At 33.7% G+C, this 20,173-nt stretch overlaps 1 protein-coding gene across 4 annotated transcripts in view; it reads right to left on the bottom strand.

Annotated features, from left to right (window-relative positions):
- Window positions 1-49: 49 nt before the first annotated feature.
- Window positions 50-20,173, bottom strand: part of LOC6651243 (CD2-associated protein) — a 36,407-nt gene continuing 16,283 nt past the window's right edge. Inside the window, exons 5-8 of one of the 4 annotated variants that reach the window (XM_023180864.2) lie at window positions 19,251-19,391; window positions 13,024-13,656; window positions 11,706-12,960; window positions 50-71 (exon numbers count right to left, since the gene is read on the bottom strand). In XM_023180864.2, coding sequence (XP_023036632.1) covers window positions 65-71; window positions 11,706-12,960; window positions 13,024-13,656; window positions 19,251-19,391 — 2,036 coding nt within the window. In that variant the 3' untranslated portion in view covers window positions 50-64. Of the gene's footprint in view, window positions 72-10,365; window positions 10,448-11,705; window positions 12,961-13,023; window positions 13,657-16,755; window positions 16,833-19,250; window positions 19,392-20,173 lie in introns of those variants that run through there. The other 3 variants (XM_023180863.2, XM_023180866.2, XM_023180865.2) reach the window with 3 other exon arrangements.

Raw genomic sequence — 20,173 nt, 5'->3', positions numbered from 1 at the left:
AAACATTGGCTCAAAAGTCCCAAAATCGCAATCACCACAGAGTTGTTCGCTGGTTGAGTTTTGTTTAATGACTGCAATTAAAGAAAAGACAAAAATGAGTGCATAGAAATTTTTAAATGCCAAAGAAGCTTCCCCATACAGCATACAACAAGCCATAAATTCACAAAATTCATTTGCGAATTGTCGACGCGTGAACCAAAAACACCAAAAACAAAAAAAAAAAACAAACATCAAAGTCATTGTCAGATCATATAAATTGCAAAATGATACGAAAAATATTTTACAAATCCCAAAAATGAAGCCAAAGACCAAAAAAAAAACAATCCAAAACAAAAACCGAAACAAATTCACTGCAATCAATAATCAATATGAAAATTCCATTTTAAATGTCAAGGTGCATTTCACAGCAAGTAATTTTATTTTATTTATGTACGTTTTTGGTTTTATTTGTTACTTGAGCTGAGCACTTGCAACTAATTTTTAAGATTCACCAAAAAAATTTGATAGAGTCACGGCATATTTGCTTGTGGTCTATGTGTCTATGACAGGGGCGTTAATCAGAGAGGGGAAGGTATAAAAGATGGAATTCAATTAAGCCCAGAATTAATACTAAAAATTTGTGGTTATTTGGCACTTTATCTTGACAACAATAATTTGTTAAACTTTAAAATGCTTGATGAGAAAAAAATTGATTGAAATTAAAAGTGGTATGTACTTATTACGTATACGTAGGGTAAGCCAACTACCTAAAAATATATATGGATAGAACTCTATTTATAACTTTAAAAAAATTTAAACTAACAAAATGTATAACTCAGTTGAGAAAGAACAAGTTTCTATAGTTAAGCACAAAGAATTATGGCTTAAACGTTTTGGACTTAATTTCCTCGATTTGATATCATTTATTATTGCCATCAAAAATTTAAGTTTCATTATGATGATGGTCTTGAAAAGACTTTATGACCCTATATATGATGACTATATTAATATCATATTATTGATACCGAAACAACATTTTGGCCAAACCTCTTTTGCCTACGTCTATGCTTCGATAGAATCATTGAACTTGTATTGGCAGCCAGCAACAAGTTTGCAGACATTTGTTTTGTATTTTTGGTTGGATGAAGTTATGCGATTTGTGGCCAAGCCCAGGCAGATGCTCAATTGTCTGTTGCAATTTCAACATATTTATAATTAATGGCAAATAATTTTGATAGGTACAGTGAAACCTCGATATAACGAATCTGAGGGGGATCGCAAAATTATTCGTTATATCTATTGATTCGCTATAGGTACTGAAATGTAAAACCTTAGTCCTTTCAAGGGACTTAACAAAAAATTCGTTATATTGGGTTTTTCGTTATAACGAAGTTCGTTATATCGAGGTTTCACTGTATTTTGTTTCTCGTATTTAGTTTTTTTTTTGTTTTGTTTTTTTGCTGCAATCGACACTCAATGTTGGTCAAATGTAGTGTCTTCTTCTTGGTTATTTTTTTTTGCATGAATCGCATAGTTTTATTTCATTGAAATCCTCCATTCCGATGAGTCTCAAGCATTTCCGCCATAACGAAATATGTAATTAAGTCGTAAACATCAAGCCAAAGTCATATGGTAGGTATGAAAGAATCAAATTAAAAATAGTTGGTTGGCCAAAAAGAATAGTGGATGAAACCAGTTCTAATTCTTATCAAGCGTTTCTTCACAGTCCATATAATTACTCATAGTCTCTGTCTCTCTTTCTCCCTCTTCTTCTCTTTCTCTCTCTCTCTCGTTCAATGGCTTTTAATTATCAAGGAATTTGTTTTGTCTATGGGTTAAAACAAAAAGAAAAAAAGAATATGTATATTCCGTCGAGAGGAGGAGGAAAAAAAAAACTACACAAGTTTATGTCTATAAAAGAACAACCAAAAAGCAAAAACCAAAAGGCATCTCATTAAAAACGAAAGTTTCTTGGTGCTAAACGCGGCTCATTAATTAGCCAAAGTAAAAAGAACAAAAATAAACACACAAAAAATATGGAAATAACAATTCTAACCGGCATTATATACTGTTTAACCATTTTTGGTTTAACCACCTTCTCATATTTCATTCTCTGACGCAGCAGAATTTCTTTTCCTATGTAAGTTTCATAAACGGAAAGTAAAAGTTCTATACGGTTAGCCACGTTTACTAAAGTTCATTGTGATGTGTTTGATGTTAGGTCGAAAACCGGCTTAGACTTACACATTGGTTCACACATTCATTAAGTATACGTCTAGTATATGCATATATGTACATATATCTTGGTATGTAGACATATGCCAAGCTAAACGTCTCTAATTTACTGCAAGACTAGGTAGTTATTAAAGCTGCTGTTGCTGTTGTTGCTGCTGCACCCATAAATCGAAATCAAAGTTACCTGATGCTGACTAGAATCTAACTTGGGTTAAGGCCAAAAAGACAACAATCAACAACCAAACATAGATGATATTCCTATACTAATTCATGTATATACACTTTAAATCAATAGATTTTCATATTGATTAGATGAAAGAAATTGTTTGGTTTACTTTAGCATAGTTAAAAGTATAATTTTCTGTTTAGATTTTTAGATAAGCTAAATTTTTAACTATATTTATGGCAACCATTTATTATAGTTATTAATTTATTTAAGTTTATTTGATTTCTCCAGAACCCGTCCATAGGTGATTGATAGTTCTGCTTTTTAAGCAACGTTTTCTACGCCTTAAATTTTTCTTTAACAAATTGATTACCAAAGTTGAAGAGACGAATACTTTTTTCTTGCTGGGAATGACCTTTATCTTTGATACTATATGAAATATACCTCCAATCAGCGCCTTTATATATAAAAACAACATAAAATTGAGGGTTCATTGTATACAGAATCTAGAAGAATCTACTAATCTAAAAGAAGAACCTAATAACATTGAAATGTTTAATTGTTTCATTTCCTAATATTAAACAGAAGCTTTTACATATGTATGTGTAGGTATCGTCTGTTTTAATAGAATATTATTCAGTCACTTCTTAGACAATTTCTTAGGCTAGTTGGTCTCGACATAAAATGCATAGATCAGTGTATTAGATAGTGGCTGGTTTTTAAATTTATGGAACCTCTCTACAGCAAAATTTGCGAACGATTTGTTCTTGAAATTGAATTGGTTGAACTCGTGCATGCCCATTGGCTATATAATAGAACAAAAATTTGTGTCAATACAAAATTCACTTGGATCGTTTAGTATATAAATTAGAATGCTAATCGACAGTTAATGGGGATACGCCCTAAAAAAAAGGAAAAGAAAAATATATATGTATATAGGAAAAATGGCAATAAAATGCAATGATTACAACAAAATAAATAAATACACCTTACAATCAATATCAATTCCGGTTAATAAACTTGATTTAAAACCAGAAGTGAACCAGCTTAAAGGTAAAGGCAAGAAGGCAAAACGTCAATAAATAAATTGACATTAGGTGCGAATAAAATGTGTAACAAATGGGTTAAACGCGCTCCGCACCCGCAATTCGATATCGTCGAATGGACACACACACAATTGGACGAGGCAAGTGACAAATTGTCAAACATTTTCATACAAAAAGCCCCAACAACAATAAAACCAAAAGAGATAAAAATAATATGAAAATGGTAAAACGAAAGAAAAAATGAAGTAAGTAAGTCGTCTCGCCGACTTAGGTATACCATACACCAGTAAAGCAAATATTTCAACTTTATTAAACAAATGCATTTTCACATGCTTCTTACAAGCATATCTTAGTATCTCGCTCACTCAATCAGACGAGCACCCTAGCGCCCCCACCAGCCAACGGCCAACTCCGGCCTTATGGAAAAACGTTTATATGCATAACTCGACTGTTTTCTGTCCGATTTTGATCAAATTCGGTATTTTGCTAGATATTAGTATTGAATTTAAGTGTGCCAAATTTATTTGCTAAGGTAAAAAAATACGGGAGATAATCAAGTTTTTCAAATTACGTGGGCGGAAAAGGGCGTGGCAAAGTTTTCATACATACAAAATGTGTGCATTTACTAAGCGAATATACATACCAAATATGGTGGCTCTAGCTGGAATAGTTTTTGAGATAAACGCTTTTTTTAAATTGCGGGGGCGGAAAGGGGCGTGGCAAAAATTTGAAATAAACTTGATCACTCTACATACTACACGAGTCTACATACCAAATTTGGTGGCTCTAGCTCTTACAGTCTCCGAGATCTAGGTGTTCATACGGACAGACGGACAGACGGACAGACGGACGGACGGACAGACGGACGGACGGACAGACGGACAGACGGACATGGCTAGATCGACTCGGTTGTTGATTCTGATCAAGAATATATATACTTTGTGGGGTCGGAGATGCTTCCTTCTGCCTGTTACATAAATTTTGGCGACTTTAATATACCATTTCACCCTATGGGTGTATGGTATAAAAACGGCAAATGTCGCGCGACTATTGCAATTCATTAACAGTCTCGGTTGAGGGACGGACAGGCTCAAAGCCAGAGCCAGAGTCACCATCATTGGAAAAGGCCGCCACATGGCGTATGCGTTATATATTTGGCAAAAGGCAACAGCAAGAAAAAAAACACACACTAATTGGGGCGTTTTTAAATTGTTTGTATATCCATGGAATTTGTTAAAAGTTTATTGCACTTTTTTTTGGGTTTTGTTGTTTTTGTTACTATTATCATCATGTCTGTTTGTTATTGTTATTGTTGTTGTTGCTGCTGCTGATGTATATTAAGACATAGCAGTAGATACTAAAGTGCATTCGCAACCAGTTTGACAAATTTTTAAACTTTTTGTGTCCAACTTCCAAACAAAACGTTTTGTCAGCAGCAATTTGTTAATTTACGTTTTGCAGTTAGTTAATTGTTTTGGCCAAAAGCTAAGCAATCTGTGCTTAAGAAAAAAAAAAAACATTTTATTAAATGTTTGATCCATAATATTGCAAGACTTCCATGAGTCGTGTTTGAGCAACGTTTCTTTTTTTTTTAGAATGTTAGTGGCAATAAAACTTATTTATTACTTTTGGAAAGGATAAAACTATAAACAAACCATACAAATATATTTTAGGTAATAAACTTTGTATGGGTGTGTTTCATCTAACGTAAAGTAAATAATCTTATAACTTATGAGTTTTGTTGTGTAAACGATTCACTTAAATATAATAACTATAGACAAATGTTTCAATAAAAACAGATAGACGTCAAAAGTTGTAAGAAAATTGTGTTTGCTCTTCGTCAAGACTTTTAGTAAACCTTCTCAGCAAATCTGAATTTGCCTAAGATTAGAATTACCAATAAACTTTAGTCTGATCTGGCCATAGTAATCTATATAGTCTAAGACCAACAAGATTTTTCTTAACCATAATGATTCGTATGATATGCAAAGAGGTACAATTCATGGCCAACCACAATTGATTTGCAAAACTAACTCAAAAAATATATAATTTCCATAACAAAATTACATTACATTACATCACATTACAAACCGTCTAAGAGCTTCTGAAAATGCATATTAATTGCATAGAAATAAAAAATTAATTTAAGCCATCCATTAGTTTCTAGCCACATCCGTTTTGGAATCAATTTTTCGTGTCTAAAATCCACTTAAAAGCGCTTTTTGAGGGGCAACTCTCAATTACACTTAAGCGTTAATAATTCATCAATAAAATTACTATTACTAATAAGAAGAGCGTCAAAATTATAGCCCCTAATGCAGGCCAAATGAGAAAAACGAAAAAAAGAAACAAATTCAATTACAATACACAGTGGAGTTCAAGTCAAATTTGTCCATCAAGACATTGCAGCAATCTGCTGCCATGAGATAAACATCTCTTCAATCAAAAGCCAAGCGTTCGGTTCACCAATCCATCAAAAGAAAGAAAGAAAAAAAATATAACTATAGTTTTCTACACGCCTGTCAATCACCATTGGGAATCCATTCCAAGACAACCAAAGCAGAAAAAGGCCATAAAAAGGCTCCAATGGCTGTCTTAACTGTAAATGTAAATCAGCACACACACACACACACACAGACACACAGATATAGTCATTCACTGAGTCACATATACACTTTCATCCATGACCTTGAGGCAAGTCTCTGGTATTTTTTTCTTAATGGTTTTTTTCTCATTTTCTTTCAATGTTGGTTTTGTTCCTTTTTTTTGAGCAACTGCAGCCAACAATCTTTGAGGCTTAGCCTTCAGTGACCACACCGCCCCCCCTGTTACGCCCTCCCTTAGCTTTTATACGCCCGTCCCCTCCACCCCTTCAAAGTGCCTTAGATTTTTACAATTGAAGACAAATCCGCATTTTATAGCGGCTGTAAGAAGGTGCAACAAAAACAACAACAGCACGAAATAAAAAACCAAATTGAGCAAGGTAGCAAAAATTAAACAGCAACAGAAAAAAAAGAAAAAAACAAACAAAACAAAAACAAAACTTTTGAGTAACAAGCAAAAAATGTGAAAAAATGCTAAGCATAAAAACGCGTTTGCTATTTATACCCTCTCCTTAAGGGGTATAAGTATATGTCAATGTAACTGAAAATAATATTTAAATAATGATATTTAACTGTTTGTTATAGTCAAATATTTGGATTAAATACAATTTATGTGATAGTAACTTATTTAATTACCTTTTTTAACCTGTCTAGATTAGTAATAGTTAAAGCTTTTAGTTAATCGGATTGAACGGATTATACAATTAATTCAAAGTCATTAAAATAAAACTAATTGAAGTGCATAATAAAAAAGTATTAACTATCAAGTCTAAGACAAATAACTTATTGTGAATTGATTTTCCCATGGCAGAAAACTATTTAAATAAGTAATATGAAAATTTATTACATTCTAAATCGTTTAATCGGAATTGTCATAGATATCAAAGACTTTTTATCTCCTATTGTTATTTTCAAATATTTGAAAAGTAAATTCCCATGGATTCTAAGTTTAATATCTTCCAAAGGAACAGGCTTGTGGGAAACTGCCATATTTAAAACAAAAACAAATAACAAGATTGTCACTAATTGTTTAAGGAAGATGAATATTATTAATTATTATCCACAATCGTTTCAATTATTAGGACGGATTAATTTGTATGTAAGATTTCGATTCTACCATGAATTTTAGAAAACTTTTACCTCAACACATTATCTTGAATTATGTTTTGTATTCAATGTATTTAAAAACAAAAGCAAAACAATATTTTTTTTAAATATTTTCTGACTCAATTCCTTTTAATTTTTTTCAAACTTTTTCGTTTTAAAAAGAAACATCTTTTTTAATTTCAGCTGTAATATTATCTAAACTTAAATAAGACCCTGATCTGATCTGAAATCTGGAAACTATGTGATTTATTTTAGTGGCGAATCTAGTTATTCATTTTAAAATGTGTGAAATCTTTCATTTTAAGGTCGAAGTTAGTCTTGGATAATGTAAGAAAAGTATTATTTTTGGGACAGTACATTTCCCTCATGTCCTCCTTCGAGGATCTGCCGCTGATATACATATATATGAAATAATATAGATCATTACTCGTGTATACCAAATTTACTACAATCATTTTTATTAGCAAGTCAATTTTAATCTTGATGTAATTGTTGGCAGTTAAAATTATGTATCCTCTCACTTTACATATAAGTTCATGCAGATGTTTTGCCTATATATATATATATATGTATATAATCCATATAGGAACAATCATATGAAACATTTGTTTCACTTAAGAGAAGAGTGTAGAAACTATGGCTTGTTGGATATTAGCCCGGCCCTGCGGTTTCTTTAGTGTGTGTTTTTTTTTTTTGGTCTTTTGGCCAATTTTAGCTTGTGTCTGGCATATTATTAACCGTTACTTTTTTTTAACCCGCTGAGCTTACCAATGCACCCACCACATTTGTTGTTGTTGTTGCTGCTGCTAATCCCGTTGTAGTTGTTGTTGGCGTTCAAGTTGATTTTTGTATTTGATTGTTAAGCTTTCTATATAATCGTATTGTCGTTTTCGTTTGTTGATGTTGTTGTTGTTGTTATTATTATTATTATTGTTGTTGTTGCTCAGTGCAATTGTTGCTAAGCCGTTTTTATTGTTGTTGTTGTTGTTGTTGTTGTTGTTGTACAAATTGGAGCAATATTGGCGCGAGAGCTTTAGCTGATTTCTTTATAGGTTTTTAAATTGTTTTTATTGGTATTCATTATTTTGTTGTTGTTGTTGGTATGGTTTTTGTTTTACTTTTTATTAATTTATATTTCGCAAATGTTGTTTTAATTAGCTTTTAAACACACTCTGAAAACTTTCAATTTAACTGACTTTGTCGAAATAAAATTGATGGAGGGGGAAAAGGAGGAAAGTATTTCCTTCACTAGATTTTAAAATTTTTTAAATTTTAGTTTTATTATTTTTTTTGAACGGTCCTTAAATAAGTTTTCAGCTGTGTTTTTTCGTTCTCTTTGACTTTCGCGACAAACGATCTAAGTGGATATATATTTTCTTGTTTTTATATATATTTATGAACTATAAAATAAGTAATTTCTTTTTTCGCTCGCTCGCTCGCTTCGCCCTCTCTCTTTTAGCTGTTAGCCCGTCCGTTTGCGTCCGTTTGGCTACAGCGTCCACAATTAACTGAATTCCCACAGCGATCAGAAACTGATAAGTGTTGGCTCTTACTGCCGCCTGGCTAGCCGCGGCCCAAAAGAAGCAGGCAAAAGCTCTGAGACTCCGATTCAGACTCCGACTTCGCTGGCAAAGTCGACTTCGGCTCAGAGAGTCTGAGCCCAGTCGCAGCCGCCGTCACATTCACAGAACGCAGCCAAGTGCCAAGGCAACAACAAACCAACAACATTACCAGACCCCCATAAGAAAGGCAAAAGCACAAGTACCAACAAACAGGCTTCGACTCGATTTTTCTTAGTTTCGGGCCGCAGAACAAACACATGAACATAGACACAAAAAAAAACACAGAAACACCGCGACGACAACAACAAACAGCTGCAATCGAAAGAGCCAAAACAAACCCAAACCCACAAAACAACAGGCTTAGAGTTCGTTCCACTATCAAAAAGTAAAAAGACTCGGTTAAGGCTTCGTGTTTGTAAAAACATATCAAATCAGAGGTCTAAGTCTAACATTGACATCACCGAAAATTGTATGCCCTCTTAATTCACTTTCATATCAATCTCGAATTTAGAATATGTTTTCTAGAGAACTTTAACATTTTAACATCTAAAAACATGTTTAAATAGAGATTTATTCAATCGCTGCTTGTTATTTGTCGACCTTTTTGATTGATATCAAACTTTTTTGATAGTTTGCCGTCTCGAAGTCGATCCTGTTGAAGCACATATTATTTATATAGATAGATCTGAGGAATATCTACATCTTTTGTATATGAAATTTCTTAATTTAAATTCAATTTGTCATACTAATCCTAATTTTATACAATATCAGGACTACAAATTTATCCATTTCGGATGCTTTTGTATTACTTACCGTCATTAAATTATATAGAATATGTTGTTGATATATGATTTCACGATCATCATGGATCGAACATATACATTATATATATACATAAGTAACAAAATTAAATATACTTCTTTTAAAAGGTCGTTTTATCTAGACATTTGTTGTTTTCCTTACCAACCTGTCTAACTAATAATTAGCCGAGTGACCAACCAGTGGGAATAGCTTTTTGCTTTAGCAAATACACCAACCAAGAGAAGAGTAGTGGAAACAGTTTAAACTTGTTGGACTAATGCATGATAATTTAGAAGGTCCAAATTGCTTTTTACAGGCATTAAACATACACATATCGAATTAAGTCAAAAATAATACAATATTTTAAATTTAGACCTATGACTTTGAAGATAGTACTTGAATATATTACACAGCACAACAAAATCTTATTCTTTCGTTGTTGCAAGAAGTTTGACTCTTGTTTACTAGTTTGATTGAGCTGATGCCAAGTTTGAAATTAGATGAGTACTTAAATCAAATAATATAAGTTGTCTATTGTTTCCAAAACCTCGACACAACTAAATGGCTACTTAGTATATGGCTTTAAGTATAAGTTTTAGGTGTTTATGTTAGCTATATATATATTTATTATTTAAGCCATATTAATGTACAATATATATTATATATTTACAAGCAATACCAAAAGCATTTTATATCAAATTTTATTAGAATATATCTTTTGTTTTTTTGCACTGAGCCTGGGCTATCTAATTGATTGACATTAACTTGTTTAACTTATAGAAGAACATTTTGTTATGATTATCACAAAATAAAACAAAAAGGAATCTCTATACATTTAACTAATTACTAATTCATTTTTTTTAATATAGTATATAGGTCTAGCCAAGTTTAGTTACGGTTAGCATTTAAAACATCCAATTATCAAGCTTCCCACGATGCGTTTTCTTTCTGTTTTGGATATATAAAGAAATATTGAGCAATAAGTTAGTTGGCCAAAATGGATATTGAATACTACAGATTTTTCTACACATCTAAAGTTAATGATATGAATTGTTATTGTTTATGCAATAATTTGTTTGTTGATATGAAGAAAAACTATTAGAAAACAATAATTAAGAACAAAACAAACATCAAAAAGAACAAGAAATTAAAAGAAATTGTTTTTAAATATTTCGTTTTTATTAATTATTTTATATTGCTTACATTTTAGGCATCTTCATCAAACTTTATGTATATATGGTTTACTCTCTCCCTCTTTTTTTTTCTTCATTCTTTCGTATATATATAGTACATATTTTTTTATAACTTTAATACATCATTAAAAAATAATCATATAATCGTATAAACAAAACAAATTGTAATTGAATAATGCCATTTAAAAGAAGAAATCACACGCAATGCCCATTCAAGTATCAATTTTCGAATGTAAAGTATAAAAAAACAATGTGAAAATACTTATAGAACCGAAAAAAAAATATGTATATAAATGTACTGTAAATGGAAATAATTAAAACTTGTGTCTTTCTTTTATTTGCATGCAAATTTACGCCGTATGGTAAAAATGATGAATTAGCACACATTGTACAATAGTACAAACATACAAATACATATATAAATTATAAATTAGAATGAAACTGGCTATAGTAAATGGTAGACTGTTTTCTTTTTTCGTTTATATATATGTAGTGATAGTTAGATAAGTACAATTCTCTTGTGGGTTTTGAGGATTACCGATAAGATGTGTGTGTATATGTATGTGGGTTTTCTTTTCTTTTCGTTTTTTTGTTTTTTGGGATTGTCTTAGGAATTCGTTACGTTATTGAAGTTTCACAAATGTTTTTGTTTCTTGGAATGTATGACAGAACTTGTATAACGAAATTGACATTATAGATTAAAGCTAGCTAAAAAATTTGTTTTTAACTACAGAAATCTCTAGGGATAGATATGGGAGGAATGAAAGCTAAGCGGGCGCCAACAAAAACAACAATTACTATAGAGTGAAAGTTATAGATAGCACAATTAGGCAGCGCATTCGCATTTTGGCATTATTTTTGAATTGCCGGGTACCGTTAACAACAACAGTTCAAGTACAAGATTGAAGTACTTCTTGCCGTATGGTACCCAACCAATACTATATATTGCAATGCGTTCATAACTCTGCAGCTAGTTAATTATAACTTTATCTCATCAAACTTGCGTCACGCACTGAGCATATTTATCCAGCTCCCCTCGCAATAGTTTCACGCGTTCCGTTTCCTCCCGCAGCGTGCGTATAAGTTCCTCAATTGTTCGCTGTTGACTCTGTACGGTGGCCTCCAGTTTATCGACTCGTTGCTCCAACCGATAGACAAGTGGCGCAGATGTATCCTGATGATGATTGTTTAGCTGGACCGTTGCTGGGGCTGCTGTTGCTGCGGCTGGTGGTGCTGCTGCTGGTGCTGCTACTGCTGGCTCTGGCACTGTACTGGCTTGATTGTTCTTCTCCTCGGCTATGCTGCTATTGCTGCTGCTGGCATTTGCTGACTTAACCAATGGTGAGACACTACGATTGCGTATGGAAAGACTATTGGGTCGAGTGACTCGTGTTTCCTCATCACTGCTGGCCGTGGCTAACGCCGATTTGGACATGCTCTTGGACATGATGGCATCGTTAGTAGTGCTGGTGTTGTTGATATTGCTATTGCTGTTGGAGCTGGTGCTGCTGCTGGTGCTGGTGGTCACGACACTTGCTGTCACCTCTTTTTTATTGCTACTATCCACAAACATGGACTGCTGCATCAGATTGGAAGAAGTTATCGCTGAGGATTGCACTTTTGTTGTGGTGGAACTGCTGCTATTGGTAGTACTACTGCTGGCAGTTGTTGTAACCACACTGGAGGTAGCCGCCTGCTCGGTGGCAAACAATTTGGAGGTTCTCTCGGCCACTGATGCTCCTCTAGGTTCTGTGCTTGGCGTTGGCTTCTTTCGTGTCACTTGCGAGGCTTTCAACTCCTCCATCCAGGGTGCCTTTTTCTGTTGCCATTCACGTGGTTTGGGTTTAGCCAATTGCTCTTCGCCCGTTGAATTATCATCGGATGAGCCAATGGCTTGAGCAGTCTTGCCACCAATTCCAGCATCTTCACTTGGCTCACTGGCCCCGTTTAATGATACGTAAACCGAATTGTTATTACTCTCCCCCAGTACATTGATGGCCGCCGAGGGTGGCCTTCGCTTGGGTGCCTTAACGCGACCTGCGCGCATATCTGTCAGTATAGAAGCACGTTCCACCCGATCGAAATCAGTATCCTCCACGGCTATGGTGGCCGCTCGACGCATCACTATACTGCCAGGCGCACCAGAATCGGGCAAATTTCCGGATACCAATTTACTAGCAGTCAATCCATCAGCCAGATCATGGGATACAGCACTGGTTAGTTTGCCCTCTGGATTCTTTTTCTTCAAATTGCTCGCCATTAGAGGACCTGTGGACATAACAGAGAGATAATTAGTCATGTGTCGTGTAGAATAAACATTGTTGCAATTACCCCCGACTGGGACTCCACCTGTGGGTGTCTTCTTTAACGGCACATTGGGCTTCTTGCTAAGAACTGGCGGCGGCGGTGATTTAATTTTCTCATCCATATTATCGAGACTTTTACGTAATTCGGTATAGGATGTTGATGATGTTGCCGCTGTTGTACTGGAACTGCTGCTAGTGTTGCTGCTGCTGCTGGCCGTAATTGTGGTAATTGTGGAATTGCCCTTGGCTGCTTGGCTACTACCTGGCTGTTTGGTCAGATCCAGATTTTTGTTCTCCAGCGATTTACGCTGAGCGGCCACATTGCCGCTGGGCAATCCTGTTTCGCTAAGAATATCGTTAAGGGAGTCACGTGAACCGAAACTCTCCTTGCGGCCAGAGGCCGAGGATGAGGAATTGCTGCTGCTGCCTGTCTTTTTGATATATACTTTCGATGTGGTGGAAGAGCCGCCCGTTGTGCTCTGTTGCTGCTGCTGCTGCTGGGTCACCGTTGTGGTGTTGGAATTACTAGAGTTCGTTGTGGTCATGTGGCTGGTGGCGTTGGCAATGGTGTTGGTAATCTTCTTCTGGGATTGCGTTGTTGTTGTTGCTGATGCTGCTGTTGCCGTCGTCGTCGTAGTCGGCTCGTTGATGGGGGCAACTATAATGGTTAGATGAACATAAAGATATGACAAGTATCAGTCAATTTGATTCAAAATGAAATATTTTGGAGTTTTTTCTCTTTTTTTAGGGGCGTGTGGGTTTGGTTTTTGGTTGCCTCCTGCAAAATTGCCATGCAAATCATTATTAAATCATCTGCCATGACTAACATCAAGTTAGAACAGCTGAGCAGGGCATAAATCTACTTATATACATATATATATAAACAGTCAACAAGAAACTGGTTTCACTTCTCAGCCTCAGTCTCAACTTGTGTTGCCAAATGTCAATAAAATTAATTACAAATACAAAGATAGAAATACACAAAAATTCAAACTCAAGCTCAAAAGCGTAGGAGCATAGATCGAAGCAAATGCAAAAGCAAACTAAACTTAAACAAATACACACAGACAACAACAACAATAATAATAACAACAAACTACTAAAGAAAACAAAATGACAAGCATAAATAAACGCCAATAAATTGCGATAGCAATAGGAAAAAACATTTCAAACTGAAAACCCAAACAGCAAATAAAATGCGACTATTGAGTAACAGCTTAAAATGTGTAAAGGTCAGGCCATAAAAATGGCAACAACAACAACAACAACATCAAATAAAAGAAATAGAAAGATAATATCAACAGAAAAAAAATATCAGCCATGGCAAACGTGAAATACTCTTTAATTAGGGAAATATTCATTTGTATGTACACCTAGACCTCGCTTTGCGTTGGGGATACGTTCCAAAAAAACACGACGCAAACTGAAACGACGCAAAGTGAATTAAGATTTTCTATAGGCAACCATGGAAAGATCAAAGATAGGTTCCCGGGCTATGAAAATACTAATTTCTAGAAAGAAAACTTGAACAAAGTAAACATTTAAAAAAAAAATGTTATTGCATTCATTCATTAAAAAAAAAACTGCTTCCATTAAATCAAAATACCTTTTCAATTATTTATCTTTATGAGTTTTTAGTGGCTTCGTTCACCAAAAATTTGTCCAGAGTTTGGTGAATAGCTTTTTTTTGTAAATTTAAATAAATTTCTTGGTATCAGTTGATGTATGCAGCTACGTTGCTTAGTCAATCCAGCCCATCGCTTTTGAAATTTGTTTGGAGGTTAAACACTGTTCTACGAACATTTCTACTAAACCTTCCCCGAGTTTTGATAGCACGACGCAATTATAAACAGAAGTAGGTAAGCTAGATGTCAATGTTGAAAAACGTAAAACTGCCAAAAATTCAAAGGCAATGTTGGTAAAAGTTGATATTGGCGTTGCCACAATAGCTGATTTAGAAAAAAAAGTTAAACACTCGAACTCAAAACAACGCAACAACAAGAATATAACGACGCACAGTGAAAATTAGTACTAATAAAGTAGCGACGCAACTTCGAAAAAACGCAAAACGAAACGACGCAAAGCGGGGTCTAGGTGTACTAAATAAAGTGTGAAAAAATGTTAAATGATTAACAACTTATCAGTTTAATGCTGTAAATTAAATGTATTTCAGCTGATATCAGCTATAAATACATTGTACTTTAAGCAAATCTCAATTATTTTATTTTAAACAAAGCTTTTTACAGGCAGCCACATTTCAATAAATTGTTGAGATCATTTCTTAAATTATATTTAATTTCTTTTACTTTTTATAAATATTGTTGTTGCCTACCCACGTCAATATAGTCACATAATATAATAATTGTATTAGTAAGGACAGATCTTAAATCAAGAAATTAAACCCGAATCTAAAATTTATTATTAATATTTATTGTCTCCCAATAAGTCAAATTGAAAGCTTCAAAGTGTTTTTTTAAGTGAATTTGAAATCTTTTAATAAATAAATTAAATTTTACAAAACTTTTCTTTTTTCTCTTTTAATGTAGTTTCAAAGGAAAAGACTTATCTGTAATCTTCAAGTATTAAAAATTCAGAGTTCTTTAACATTTTAGTCTTTGGAAATTTCTAAAAGTTAAATCAATTATTAATAAACTCAAAAGTGTTAAGTCTTATTTCTCAAGTTTAAAAATTGTAGCTAATAATAAAGTCAAAGTCTTCAACATCTTAAGCTTTGGCATATTCCAAATTAAAATCAATTATTCCTCAAACTCAAAATGTGTTCTCCACATGCATGAATTCATTTGTCTGATGTCATGTTTTAATTTCACTTGCATTTCGATTTCGTCAGAGTGTCTGTATTAATGTCAAAACCAAAACTGTCATTTACAGCCAAGTTTAGTATAAAGTATACTAAGTTGCTGTATTTATAGTTTATTACCTATCAATTCATCAATATGAATATAACAGTCACTTTCAATTAACATTCAAAATAAGTCGCCAATAACGATCAGGGGATTTGCATATTTCTCGCTTTTAGCATTTCCAACTTTGTGGTCAAGTGTATATATAATACACTTTGCTAGAGAGAGAGTATTCAAAGTTTATTTCGTTTACAATCAAAGAATAACATTTGGCCATTGTTAAGGCCATTGTGTTGGCTCACTAATCGTTAAAAGCAAAAAAGAAAAATGTATAAAATTGCAAAAGAAATGCGCTCAGTCGACTTTCACTGCTCTGGCAATGACAGACAGCAGCAACAACAACAACAGCAGCAGAAACCAGAAAAATAAATAATTATTATTATAAAAAAAAAAAAAAAAAATTAAGCAAAACGAATATCAAATTGATATTTTAAAATATTAAGTAATTGAATATTGGTTGACTTTTTCTGTTGTTGTTGTTGTTATCGCTTCTTCTTCTTCTTCTTGCCAGCGGCTGACATATACCAAAAACGAAAGACTTAGGCAACGAACTTGCGGCACTTGAGTATAGTTGTATATTTCGTTTGGTTTGATTTAATGATGACAACGCAAAATCCGACGAGGCGACGATTCATTTAACTTAAACACAAACCACAAATTAAAACAAATCATTAATTACATAGCAGACACATAATACACAATTAACACTGAGCCACCACTGAGCTAAAGTCGTAGAGTTTTTGTTAGTTTTTGTTGTTGTATTTTTGCCATGTGGCAGTTGCAGCAATTGCAGAAAAAGAAAGCCAAAGAAAGAACGGTAATTGTAGCACACGCACCAGCAATGAAAAATCAAGTACAAGAGCAAGCCGACTGACAGACAGCACGGGGAACCAAAGCGTCGGTCGTCGTTTTAGTTTACCGCAACAAAAATGTATTTCAATAACGTAAATGGTCAAGAAATCAAATCGTACTGAAACAAAAAGGTAAACAAAAATGCTGGCAAAGGTACAAAATGCTGAGACAGCCAGACAAAATACCAGGCCACAGGCACTCAGAGAAAAATAAGCGAGAAAAAAAGAGAGAGGGAGAGACCTAATGAGGGCTCTTGCTTTTCTAGACTCTCTTTTTCTCTGGCAAACATAGTGTATAAATTAAATAAAATGCCAAAAACTAACTTTGATGCAACGAAGTGTTTATACTCTTCTTCTTCAGTTTGTGGTCTGGAAAAATTGATAAGGCTAAATTGTATTATCTCTACGACAATATTGAAAGAACTAAAGACAATATTGAAGTAAATCAAACTGGAAATAACGATTTAAAATTATTTTTTCACCAAAAAGTAAATGATATTTAGTTTTTAGAAGATCGAATAAAAAAAATTAAGCATTCTCAGATCGTTTAATGTATTTTATATTAGAAGATGACAAAAAGAACTTAAATAAAGTACTAAAAGCTGTTGCTTAAAAGGGAAATCTGTAGTTAATTATTTTTATAAGCTAAAAAACAAGGTTTAAATAACTTTCTGAAGCCTCAAAAAATTTGTAATAACATTTCTAATACCCTATAACTAGGGTGTAAAAACAAAAGAGGGGCTTGACTTAATAAAAAAGAGAGTTAGGTAAGCTTCCCTCTATTATTAGAGAGCGAGCAAGCGAGAGAGACTGAAAGAGAGAGAGGGGAACAAGTGAAGCGCGCGTTTTTGTTGTTAATGTGGGTCTTCTGATAATCGCCGCTAATGTTTTCAGGCATCACAATAATAATGATCATCATCTTTCTGATGATAACGATGATGATGATAATCATGAGCATGCTAATGATCATGCCTCAGTCATGCCTCTTGATCACCACCAACATGACTAAAGATAATAATGATATTTCTGTTGTATGGAGCTAAGAGCGCCGACTGGAAGAGTCGGCTAAAGAGAGTTTAAAACAAAAACAAAACACACAACTTGAACAAAAAATAAAGCACGAAAAAAAAACCAGTTACAACAACTGTTGTTTACTTTAATGACAATTGTTGTTGTTGTTATGCTGGTGCAGTTGTTGTTGCAGTTGTTGTTGCTTAAGTGTCGAAGGTGGCTGCTTGGTGACTGAGAAAATGCGACGTTGACAAAAAGAAGCAAAACAAACCGAAATGCCAAAGCAAATAAACTTTAGCAAAAACTCGCAAATACAAAAACCATTGAAAACGCAAAGCAAAGGCAACAACAAAATAAAACAAAACAAAATTTAAAAACTACTACTGAATTTAGCATGCGACCGCAAAGTATGCAATAACATTTTTTTTTGTAATAGAATTCTAATTAAAAACCTATTAACCTTTGGCTTAAGAAATCAAAGATTTCAAGTAATTAAGAACTTTTGCGTATTCTTAACATGTAAATTGTCATTATTTGATTTATTAAATTTCAAATTTACTTTTAAATATGATATTGTAATGAATATATAATCAGATGTACCACAAAAATCTTAGCAAATTATAAATGAAATGAAAGGCAATGGAAAAACTTTATTTAAACTGCGCAATGCTTGAATTTACTAAAAAATATTCATAAATGCTATGTGTGGTGTATATATTTACATTCTCTAGATTGTACCTAAACCAGGAAATGCATTTTAAAATAAGCCAAAAATATAAATTTTAAATAAAAACAATTTAACTTTTTCCTAAATATTTATTTTCAATATCCTCAAAATGCTTTTAAAAATATTAAAAACCTTCTTTCTACTTACTATTCAATGTTTTTGGGTTTGCAAATTTACATAAAGTTTATTACTTGCGATTTTGAATGCCAAATCATTTATGAGAAATAGTGGAAATGTTTGCCATTTTGGCCTAAGACAACAAACCAACAAGCAAATTGAAATGAAAATAAGCAAATAGACATGCTCTAAAGATGTCACCGCCCAGTCCCAGTCCATGAACCGGGACCAGGCTACAACAGGCCGTTCGACCGGCTCTGGCCAATGTTTAATTTTAGTGGCAAAAAAAAAAAAAAAAACTACAAAACGCTGTTGGCACTTTAAATGCTACGGCGGCGTCGCGGCAAAGAAAGTCAAATAAATAAAATGAAATAAAAATGAAAAGCCAGGGAAAAGTCAAAACAAAAAAATATAAATCATAGAAATTATGAGCCAAGTAAGCAATTTTCCATTTCGTATCAAGAAGAAAACGCCTCAAGGCAAACAGCACCAAAAAGCGGCAACGGGGGCAGAGAGAGAGAAAGGAAAATGAAAATGGTTAAACAAAAAAAGAAAAACAACGATGACGCCGCAGCCGCCAGTCGTTTTTGGGGCTTGCCTACACTGGAAAAACTCGTTTACATACAAATCGTGGTGATTAAGCTGGCCATACGCGCGCCCAAGAACTCGAATGAGCCGCCACGCTGCGGTCCCGGAGCTGTTGCTGCTGCTGCTGCACGAGCTCCCGCTCTTGCTCGAGGACGTGGCGGAGGTATTGGCGGTGGAGCTATAGACACAGACACACGCACACACATACATGAATGCATATAGACATGTACATATACAAACAGATGCATCAGGCCAAAACACACACACACACATAATGTTGGTTTTCAAATGTGTTTGGATCGGTTGGGTGTGTGTGTGTGTATTTAGTTGTTGTTTCAAGTGTTCAAGTGAAGTGGAGGAATACGTTGTGTGTGTGTTGTCGAAAAATTGTCGAAAAATAAAAAAGAAGAACAAGTAGTAGAACGAGAAAAAAGAAGAAGAAGAGAGAGAAAGAGAAAAAAGTGTTGAGGGAAAATTACACAGAGAGACCAACAAACCAACCAACAAACAAGACATAAAGTCATACATACAAAATGTTGTTGTAGTTGTAGTTGTTGTTAGACATTAGAGAGCGACAGTGAAAAGTGAATAATAATAATAATAAAAAAAAAAACATTATCCATAAAAACTCTCCTCAACAAAATGCAAAGAGAACAGTAAATGACATGACCATAAAATTGATAAATCTTACAAAAAGAAACAGAAATAAAAAATATTGTTAACTAAATGTTTGATGTGTATGTTGTTTGGGGTAATGTTTTTAATGTGACGTGTTGGTCAGTTCCTAACTAAAGTATATCATTAGAATTACTTTGCCTACACACAAAAATCTTAATTTAAAATACAATATCTATTTAATTTAAAACAAAATAAATTTTTTTTACGATTTTTGAAACATTTCATCTATCCTCTAATAAAATATAAGGATCCTAAAATCACACATAATTTAGATTTTTATTA

Source organism: Drosophila willistoni, chromosome 3R (genome assembly GCF_018902025.1).
Source record: "Drosophila willistoni isolate 14030-0811.24 chromosome 3R, UCI_dwil_1.1, whole genome shotgun sequence".
Lineage (NCBI taxonomy): Eukaryota > Metazoa > Arthropoda > Insecta > Diptera > Drosophilidae > Drosophila > Drosophila willistoni.
The sequence above is the reverse complement of the archived record's forward strand: the minus strand, read 5'-3'. Positions and strand labels throughout refer to the sequence as shown.